The following is an 11,264-nucleotide window of genomic DNA, read 5'->3' as shown; positions in this document are numbered from 1 at the left end:
CAATCGCGCGTCCTGAGCTCTGCTGACGCTCGCCTCGATTTCTCCGCGTCACACAGCGCGTGTCTTGTGTCGCCGGTCGACTCGGATCCGGGGATCGTCGAGGACCGACGGAGCCAACGAGATTTGTGTCCACCGTGGGACTCTTATCACAGACACGAGCTACCGTCGGCTACGAGTGTCTTTCTTCGTACATCTCTACACCGATTCAAGAAGAATATCGTTCGAGAGAGGAAGAGAATTCTTAGAGGAAGAACTATTCGGTGGTCGATCGACGGGTGATTTTAGAATCGTTTCCAAATTTTTGGAAATTATCGGTGCGCGGTGTCTCTACCCTTTCTTGAATCGCTCCTCCGAGTGCGACGTACGACGAAGCAATAATCAACGCGTGTCTTCTTCTTCTTCTTCCTCTTCGTCTTCGAGTGTGCTACGAACGGGAAACAGGCGAACCGATCGCTGCGATAAGCCGAATCGAAAAGTGGGGAAAGCAGTGTGTGTGAAGTGTTCGAGGTTACTTGCTTATACTGTGGGAAAATACAGCCGCTACGGTGGCTCAGCACGCAGAGTTCCCCGGCGCGGCCAGGGCGTTCATGGCGCAGCCAAGGGTACGTCGATACATCGATACATCGATGATTTTACCTACTTTTTCCATTAGGTTTCGCGCGAAACTTGTGCCGAGAGTTAACGATCGTTACGTACACCGATATATACGTATACACGCTGTGTCGTTTCGCTAATTTTCGCGACACACGTGAAAGGTAGATCGGTATCCGTCGCTCCCGATGTATTATAGCGCGTTCTCTCTGTCCCTCTTGTCCCATGATCAATCAGAAAGATCGATGCTTATGATACCGTAAATACTACTTATTGACCGCATCGAGTAGGGTAGAGATAGATTTATTTGTTGGTGCAACTACAGAAGGCTTAGAATTGGCTGTGCGGCGATTTAGTGCTCCCCAGACACGGTTAAATCGAGTTCGAAACCGGCAACAGGAAGGCCGCTGTTCAGACGCGTCTTGCGTGTAGGTTACGCTCGGTTCACTGGCCAAACGATTCGTACACGGGTCTCGAAGGGACTTTACTGTTTACGCCGGGCTTCGCTGTAATTGAGCAACTTCGATGCTCGTGGTACGCTACGACTGCTCGTACTAGACCTTGTTGTTGTCGAGGATCCATTCATTCACGTGTAATTCTATTATGGACCACTGAAGAGTGTTTTCGCGTGAATCGAAATTTTTTCCTGTTCTTCCGGAGACGTGAAATCCTTGAGATTCGATAATTCCTCGATTATCCGGGTAAAATGATCGTCTGCGAAGTGTAGTGTCGTTGAGGATCGATTCGTAGATGTGCAACTGTATTTTGTACAAATTGAAAAGTGTTTTCGCGCGAATGAAAATTTTTCGAAATTTCTTGGAAAATTAGAGATGTTTGAAATTCGTGGATTTCGGGGTAAACAAATTGGGTGCAAGTATAGTGACGTCGAGGATCGATTCGCAGACGTGTAATTTTATTCCATACGATTGAAGAGTGTTTTCGCGTGAATTGAAATTTTTCGAGATTTCTCGGAAAATCAGAAATTTTTCCAATTCGAAAATCCTCGATTTCGAGGAAAAAGAGATCGTCCGCAAAGTGTAGTGTCGTCGAGGAAGAATTTTTCAACGTGTAATTTTACCGAGTACAAATTGAAATGTCTTCGCGCGAGTCGAAATTTCCCGATTTTTCTCGCCATTTCTTCGAGGACTTCTTCGAAAATTCTTCGATTCCGGGGCAAAGGGATCGCGTGCAAGTGTAGTGTCGTCGATCAGGTATCCCGCAGAAACTCTCCCGAGGTGGACAACCCGAAATTATCATTTTACGGGGCATCGAGATGCACGCTCGAATCGATACGCGGGAGAGAGCAGAGCCCGTCGTTCGAGGAATTGATTACAATTCTTGTCGTCGACTGGAATTTCGTTCACGCGACCATCATTCCGGGCCACTGCCCGCCTCGCCCGTCGTTCGAGGAATTGATTACAATTCTTGTCGTCGACTGGAATTTCGTTCACGCGACCATACGCCTTGGCGTATTCTCCCGATTTCCACTTGTCGGTCGCCACCAAATTTCAACTCCGTACGTGCCTTCACTGTCCGTCGGACCTCGAACAGCGTCCACTTCGTGCAATGTTCCTCGATCTTTCTCCTCTCTCGAATTTTACACGCTTCTCCCGAAGAAACTCTCGACTCCACGCAATCCAAAATAGAGATCCGCTCAGTTGTGAAACTTACGTCTCGCTAAAAATAGAAGTTACGTTTGATACTCGACAATTAACAAGTAGTAAATCCTTCTTATCAGCGCTTGATATTTTTAGAAAGATCTGTCGTTCGAAGAATTTTCTCACAAGAAGGGTTGTCGAATTGATATTCGAGTGTTTCGTACTTACTTAAAGTGCTCGAGGCACGGAGGGAAAAAATGGGTACCGTTTGGTAAAGTGAAACATTTTCACCGATGAACGATAACACCAGATGTCGAGATAAAGAATTTATCAGGTCCGCGCGCGTCCGGTCGATCCGTGTTACGATTTCGTCCGGCATAATGTTGCTCTTGTGAAAGGTTAATCGGTCAGGTTTTCTGTGACGTTTCCTTGGAATTCCAGTCACTCTTCCACGGTGTTTTTATCGAGCCTTGACCAAGTGAAAACGGTATCGGTGTCGATAAAGAGCTTTACGAGATCGCCGATAAGCGACGATCGCTCGCGTGCCGGCCGATTTTCAAGTGACGGAACTTACCTCTCCGTTCGAGCCGTCCTACCGACGGCCTTCTCTCGTCCCTGTCGATCTTGTATCTCGACTAAATGCTTCCGTCCATTTTTCCTGCGGCCAGACGTAAACGTCGTTTATCGACACCAAAATTTCTCTCTTATCGCAAAAATTTCAGTCGCCGCTTGATAATTTCCTCGGTTCTCTTTCGCCTGTGATTTCTGGGAAAATTCGACGGCTGCTTGTGAGAACAGTTCGATCGAGGTTTCTTGAAAATGGGAGATTCTTTGAGTTTGTAGTTTTAGGGGAACTGTTAGAACGACGAATAAATTTTCCACTATTCGACTATTTCTCGCGAAGATCATTTTATCGAGTGTCTTTTAGAATTGCGTATTTTTGATATTCAGAGTAGAGATTTGTTGAGTTTGTAATTTCGTGGCGTATTTGCTTTCTTGGAAAATTCGATTACATTTCGCGAAGATAATTCAACGGAGGATTTTTGATAAATCGTGTATTTTAGATGTCTATTTAGAGCGGAGATTCGTTGAGTTAGCAATTTTTCTGGAGATTTGTCGCACCGGTAATTTCGCAGTGCAACAAAAAGGAATAAATTTTCAACGGTATAATTTATGAATGTAAGTGTCTTTTATGAAGTGAGTCTGATAGAAAATTTGTGTCACGTTTTAATAATGGACGGTGATTTGTTCCGCCGCCGCTGGAAATTTAAGCAGGAACAGTCTGTCCGGAATGTATAATCCGAAATTCGATTTTAGTAAGGCACCGGTAAACTATTGGTTAATATTAAATTCACCGACCCGGAGGCATTTCGATTAGCGTTAAATTATTTAGAAAAATGATCTCGAACAAAAAGGGTATTCAGCGTGGTTCTCGTTTTGTGTTCTGAATTATGCATCCAACATTCTGACATATTAATCCGTTGGAAAAGTTCGCGTATTTCTAAAGCGTGTATTTCAAGTTGAAACAGAAGGGAAATCCTTTATTAATCTCGTCGACACACATTCATCCGCTTGAACATTTCATATTCTACGTGTAATCTAACGATTTGAACATTTTCGTCAAATGAAAAGAAAAAAAAGGATGAAATCAAACGATCATCTCTTTCTCTTCGTACAACGTCAATTTCCTTTCAATCTGTACCAAAAGAAATTACCGCTTCGAACTAGCTCGCCGCCATTTTACTCATCACTGACCGCCACCACTAACTTTAATTAAACCGTGCACATCGCGTTACCACTTGTATTCATCAAACAACGACCCTGATCGATATCAGCAAAAAAAAAAAGGGAAGAAAAAACTGTCCTGCTGCAATCTATCTTGAACATCGTCGTTTCAATCTTATTACATAATCTATTCTTCTCTCGAATCACGAATAATTATTACTAGCAAAACGTTTACTGAAAAATTTTATCATAATTATCATAATTACACGAATAAATTCTTATCTTAAATTCTTTAAAAAATTCTTCTCTTAATTACAATATTGACACGAAACTTAGGATTCAAGGTGTTAAATTGCAATGCTAATCGTTCTCAGAAATATCGGTGTGAATTTTTCGCCTAAAAGTATTACAGTTAGTGAAACACTGAAAAAAAAAAAAATTATCGAATGACAAGTGAGATTGGATTATTAGGATTTTACATATTGCCTCGAAAAATCGTTCATACATCTCCTCTGACCCACGTGCACAGTGGAACAGAAAATCACGCTCGTGAAACGTACAGTAATCTTTCGTTTGCCGAGTTGAACTTCGATTACACAGTCTCTACCCTCTGGTAGCACGAAAAAACGAAGGAAAACGCAATGGACGCGGTGGGCGGAAGCGCGAGGGGAAGCTTCTGTGCGTTTAATTGCGAGCCGGGCCAGCGTGGAAATAATGAGAGCCGCGGATTGGTCGGTGGTAGGAAATAACACGGTGCATCGACGGTGTCTCAATCGGGTTCTCTCGCATGGCGGTGCACGTTTTACCGCTCAATTTTCCCGGCGGCCTCTCGCTGGCCCTCGAAATTGCCGCCTCGTGCGTGCGTTTCGCCAGCGAATCTCTCTTCCGAATACCGCGAGAAACGTAGCAATTCGAGCGACGCGTCCGGATCTGTCGAATTTAAACCTGCCGTATTCCGACGATACTTTTTGTAATTTTGTGGCGATTTTCACTCGCTTTCGCGAGTGTTAGGCCAGTTGTTGAATGTGAACTAAATTTAAATTGTCAGCAAATTATTAATATCTAAAAAAAAAGGAGTAGACTTCCGGTTAAAAATTTGGCTGACCACTGTGCATTGCAAGTTGTAGAAAAAATTGTGGAAAATAGTTAGCAATTTTAGGAATTTTTTAACCAAGTTTTTTTTATCATTCGAGTAAATCGAAATGAGGTAAATTTCAAATTAGTGGCACACTCGATATTGCTGTAAATTGGCTGGCGATTCGAAACTTTTGACAGGTAGTGTATAGTTTCACTGATATCGTCGCTTTAATTCCGCTGGATAATTCATACTCCATTCATAAATTCTGAGAAAGAGGCGATAATTGAATTTTTCTGTTTTTCCCTCGAACCTCCTAATTTTCGTGAATTCACATTTTCTGGACATTTTCCTTGCAACTGTGGTATCCGCCAGGAACCATCGCCGCGGAGTTTCAGCGAAATATTTCGGAATTGGACGTTCCTTTTTTTTTTCGCGTGTGTATACACATTTGCAGGATTAAAAATTCCTGGGAGAGAGGTGAATAGCGTCGAGGATTTTTGTCCAGCGGCGAACGAGCCGTGATTATGTATTTATGGGTATCCATCAATCACTTTCGCTCTCCCAATCGCCGCGGATATCGGCCTTTAGCCCCGTGGATTAAAGTCGTATCGATTTCTAGCGCGTTTCCATTCGTTCGACCTCGATGAGGCGATTTTTTCTCCTCTCCGTTTCTTCGCTCCTTTCCGTCAGGTCTTTGTAGATTTTTCGGCGGTCCTATTGGGCAAAATACGCGCGACTCTGCGTCGAGGAAGAAAGTTACCGTGATTCGGTACGGTTATTTTCGAAGTGAAATTTAACCGGTGGTCTCTGAAAATATTCTACAACGTCTACTCGAGTGTAACCCAGTGAAAAATATGAAACGGTGTCGCGTGTTTATTTCACGCTCCGCGAAGAATTTGGGTCGCCTGGAAATTAGGGGTGTCGCATTCGGGGGATGATCGATTCGAGAGTGTATCGTTCGCGAAAGTGAAACGTCAAGCGCATAGTCTGGAATTTTTCACGTCACAGAATTCATCTCGAATTTTTTGCTTCACTCTCAATTTTGTGTCTTACAAGGATATTATTTTCATCTATCGCTCACCTTATTTTCAATTAAAAATTGACTAATTATTTTCGAGAATCGAGTTCACGCGTGGAAGAAGAATGAAGCGAAATTTCAAGTCTCTATTTTCCTCGTTAACATCTCAATATCTGTAGTAATTAATCAAAGGAAGAAAAAGGTGTTCCATTTTCAATTTGCTCGATTTATTCGAGTGTCCAATCCTCCAATTATTTCAAGCAAGTTTGTAAGACGTTTTAATCCACGCCTGGCTCGTCTCGGGCAAGGTCTGGCGGTATCGTCGAATCTCGAGGCGATTCGAGGCCTAAAATCGACGAGCTCGTCGAAAAAGAGCGGACGATAAAGCGGCCGATGCACGATGCGCCCTCGAGATAGGCGAGGCACATGGCGCTGTCCCGATGCATGCTTGTACGTCGCAATGTTTTCCAAATGTCGACATCAATCAGAAAGTAACGAACAGTCACCGGGCCCTTTCTCTCTCTCTCTCTCTTTTCTTTCGGCTTCTTTCTTCGTCCTGGAATCCCAGCCATGTTTCTGCGAGCCAGCCACTCGACGACCGCGTCCTTAGGCTCCATTCACAACTGGTTCTGGCCCCGTATAAATTTCCCGGGGAGCGTGGCGCGATTAATAATCGATTTACCCGTGGAACGCGCGGTTTCTGCAGCGGATCGATTCGAGCAAATTGACCGAGCTCGCTCGGACCACCGAAATTTGTCTGCAAATGAGAAATATTCGGGTAATTGGAAAAATATTCTCTAGAATCTCCGCCGGGAATGTTATTCGAGATTTTTTGGAAGTAGACGGGAGAATCTTTGGGGGAAGTTAGAAGAATTTCATTGGATCGATAGAAAATGATAATTTCGTGGTTTGAAAATCTCAATTTTCCATTTTTATTTCTCTTTTCGAATCAGTGATTAAATCTCTTTAGAATTTCCGCTGGAAATATTGTCGAGAATTTTTCGAGATAGACAGAATTTTCTCAATAAAAAATTATCACAATTTCGTGAAAATATGTCTCGTGTTCTTACACTCGACGAGTGAAGCAGAGCTTGAAAATCTCAATCTTCATATTTTATTTATCGTTATTGGTCCACTGATTGAATTAATAGCAAGGTTAGTTCTAATTTCAATTAGGTTCTTCATGTAGGAGAGATATTTTCATTTGAAATTGGTCATGAAAGGAAGTATAAAGGGAATCTCGACTGAATAGCCACGATTCGGTTAATCCACCGCGCCATCATGGTCGCGAACCGCAGCCACTTCTCCGAGGCGTTCGAATATCTATTTTACATTACGTTTCATCGCATTAGCGTCGGTCAGAAGTTTATACAAGCATTACAACTAAGCCTGTAAGCTCAGCCGTGTCGACGACCCGCAGGGTAGCCGGCGCGTTAATATAGGACACCGTCAGTTCATACGATAGCGCCTCCCAAAGGAAAATACGCTCGAATCCATTTTCATTCCTTTAATTTTCGCCAAATTACACATGCAATCTTCATAATTTCTTCCTTCGATTCGCAACAAACATTTTTTCCACTATCGTGCAAGATTAATAGTTTCCTCGGGCATTATAGTGTCTTTTAAAATTCATCTCAACCCTGGAATGCTGCCCTGGAAGAATTCTCAATTAGGCTTTTTTCTATTCTTTCAATCAGTTGTGCATTTGGTATTTTGAAATTTCGTGCAGTGCATTCCTTGTCAATTATTGTATTTTTAAATTGATCTTAATTATGGAGAGCTAGCTACCCCAAGTGAATTCTCATTCAGACTCTTTCGAATGAGTCAATATTTTTCTTATACTGAACTTTTTGTAATCCTGAAATAACGAAATATTTCTGTTTTAAAATTGATCTTAACTCTAGAAATCTCATCCAGGCTCTCCCCTAATTTTTGACCAAAATTTTTGCAACTTTGAAATAGTATCCAATGTAACTGTTCAAAATTATTCAACCTTACCACTCATAATAAGAAACAAAAGATTGATCATTTCTGCTTTTCAAGTGTGAATGAATCGTCACGCAGAGTATAGTTGAAGTAAGAAACGCACGAGTGACATTCCAGCGTTAATGACACAGTCGAAAATTGCTGTATCAACTGTGTAAAAAATACAGCTGCTAAATTTCGCGAATTCTCGTCAAATATCGATGGATTTCCATTGATTTATGTTTCCAATGGGGCATAATCGCGAACGGGGCGCAGAGTGGCGCGCGCGCGCCGTATTGATCGAGAAAGAGAGGGTGTACGCGTCTTCCGCGTCGTGCCCCTGCTCGTCGCCCCCTTTCTTCGTCCTGGTGATTTATATCGCGACGTTTAAGCACAGTCGCCTTGACCTATCCGCTTGTAAATGAGCCTTGTTTCGCGGACTACGGCGAATCCTCGAAACCGGTCGATTCGATCGATCGGTTCCGGTCTGAGATCGTCTCCGTCGCGTCTTCCAATCGAACTAGATTTATATTTAGACATTCTTATCTGAAGAATGTGAAACAACATTTTTACGTTTTTGCCGTTTCTGTGTAATTGCATCTTCTAGCATTTTCCTTATTGCGTCGCGTTTAATACAGTATTGCGACAGAATTGTAAATAATAGAGAACTGATTTCTGCACGGCGAGAAAACGATTTCGTTAAAAAGTACAAAAAAAAGAAAAAGAAGTAATGTGAGTGTTAAAGGATTAATACTAGGAGTATATACAATCTCGAGTTGGAGGATCGTTTCTAATATGCCTCTCGTATTCGAACAGGATTGATCCTCGACTTTCTTCAGTCTGTGAATAATTCCTCTTAAAATATCTAAATTATTATTTCCATACGTTATATACCTACCTCTCTACGTTCTTGACCGATTCCTCTCACATTTCTAGATTCAAGTTTAATACCTACAGCATAGTAATAACGCGTTTAGATATGCACAGTGTTCTCTTCGGCTAAGAGAAGTGACGCAATTTTTCCAAAGACGTCCGATTCGACGGACAAAGAAATATGCAAATTGCGAAACGCAACGGCGCGCTATAAGAAACGAGGATCGAGGCGGCCGTTACTTATTCGCAATAACTCTGCTTATTTCCCTCTCTTATCGGGTATCGTTAAAATTTCCCGCTATTCGCATTTGTCGAATCGAGCGCGTCTGGCTCACAAGAGAGAGAGAGAGAGAGTGTGTGTGTGTGTGTGTGTGAGAGAGAGAGAGAGAGAGAGAGTAAGCTCCTCAATCGCGTTATGAATATTTCATCGCGGCTGCAGCTGCGCACCGTGGAAATTCATGCCAAATAATTCGCCCCGAGGCAGCGAGCGCCGTTTACAACACGGAATTACCACAACGAAACTCTTGGACGTTAGCGCCAGACGAAACTTCGTCGTTCCCTAGTCGCGTAATCGGCGGCGTAACGATGGCGAGAGGCTGATCGAGAATTGGTCCCCCATGGACGACCTATCAGTGTCGCGTCTGCTCTCGGTTCTCGCTTCGTTGCGATCTCGCCTTAAAGTCGCTGTGCCTTTTAATCTCTCCCTCTCTCTTTCTCAGTCACTCTTACTCTCTCTGATTCACTCACTTTTTTACTATCTTCCTCTCTCTCATTCACTCACTCTTTTGCACACACACACACTCTCTCTCTCTAACTCTCTAACTCGCTCGCTCACTCACTCTCTCTCCCATTTAAGACATTCTACTCGATCGACCAGTGATATCTTCATAGCTCCACTCCGCGGTGACTTATTAGACGCCGTCGTTTTTTCTGCCCTTTCACGCCGATGGAATTCATTTTTCGCTTGTACGCGGTTTTCTTCTCGAAGATTTCGTCGCCTATGGAAAACGAGATTGGTTAGAACACTCTTCCCTCTTGTTTTTCGGTAATTTTTTTCCTATACGACGTGCTTGGTTTTGATAGCGTAACGTTGCTCGGAAGTTTTACGTTCAACTACGTCGTGTCACTTTTACAACCATCCACTTTCGAGATTCGCGAATCTCGCACGGGCAAAATTCTCCGCTACAGTTTTAGAGTAGACAGTCGTGAGAGAAAGCGCGCACGGTACGGTTTCGTATACATTAATTTCGAGTGTCAAAGATTGACAAATATCCACTCTGAATTGCTGTAGATAATATCGTTTTCACGATAATTCGGTGAAATTATTTTCTTTATCTCTCCTCGTTCGCTTGCTGGTAAACGTGTGGAATTGGCAGAGGCACGAACCTTTCCATCGTTTCCGCGGTGTCTCCTTTTGCTAACGATTGTAATTAAGGATTCTCAATTATCGTCCTCGTCTCGAAACCGACTCGATAACCACGGACAACATCGTCTTCCCCCTCTTCCCCATTTCCATCTCTCTATACACATCTCCTCTTTTCTCTCTCTCTCTCTCTTGCATCCTCGTTTTTTGTTTTTTCTTATTTTTTTGTTCCCTCGATCAAATTACCAGGTCTCACAGGCTCTACCGTGCCGAGCCACGTAATTAGCGATAATAATCGCCTTGCTTTCGTTTCCGCAGTATCGTGACAAGGTACACGATGCGACGAGTCAAGAAAATCATTGGCTTCCTTGTTCCTGATCGCGAAGCGATCGAGATCACCTTGTGTCCTGTCGATGCACCATGCCGCTTGTTCCGCTTGTCAATCCTTCTCTCGATTTCGTTTCTTTCACATCTGGAGGCGTAATTAAATTCAATCTTCTCTCCGAAAATGCGAAATTTCTTTGAAAGAGCACCCTTTCGTTCCTTTCGTCGCCAACGAATTCGACGTCTCAATTAAACAGACCGATCCTCTCGATCTCCATATCGAATTAATTAAAAAAAAAAAAAAACAGCTATCGAAATCTCGTTGTTACCCGGTGGTAATCAGTCTCGTTCGAATTTCAACGCTTATGAAATTCATATTTCATACACGCGCCACTATCGTCCGAAGGTCCGTTCCACTTGCATCGCGAGCCAGAACCCGCCGCTTTCCTCCGCGCTATCACCTGTCGTGTCCGCATCGCCAACTCTGTTACGTGCTACCTACGCGTCGTTCAACGATCACCGGCCATAATACCGAGCGTAGAAACACAGACAGAGAGAGGGAGAGAATGAGAGAAAAAAGAGAGAGGCTGAAAGAACGCGCGAAAACGTTTCGCAGTAAATTCCTAAGTGTCCCCCGGTATTTCTGTAACCCGGTGTATTTTCGATTTGCGCGCGTACTACAGACCGCCTCGCTAGCGGAGTGCGGAAATAAATTCCGCCTATTTTTGA

The 11,264-nt window shown here is 43.3% G+C and overlaps 1 protein-coding gene across 1 annotated transcript in view; it reads left to right on the top strand.

Annotated features, from left to right (window-relative positions):
• Positions 1-206: 206 nt before the first annotated feature.
• The window catches only part of LOC108573951 (homeobox protein homothorax), a 506,295-nt gene continuing 495,237 nt past the window's right edge, over positions 207-11,264 (top strand). The window contains exon 1 of the mRNA XM_017936443.1: positions 207-602. Within this exon, the coding sequence (XP_017791932.1) occupies positions 588-602 (15 nt within the window). The 5' untranslated portion in view covers positions 207-587. The remainder of the gene's footprint in view (positions 603-11,264) is intronic.

Source organism: Habropoda laboriosa, unplaced genomic scaffold, assembly GCF_001263275.1.
Source record: "Habropoda laboriosa isolate 0110345459 unplaced genomic scaffold, ASM126327v1 scaffold156, whole genome shotgun sequence".
Classification (NCBI taxonomy): Eukaryota; Metazoa; Arthropoda; class Insecta; order Hymenoptera; family Apidae; genus Habropoda; species Habropoda laboriosa.
The sequence above is the reverse complement of the archived record's forward strand: the minus strand, read 5'-3'. Positions and strand labels throughout refer to the sequence as shown.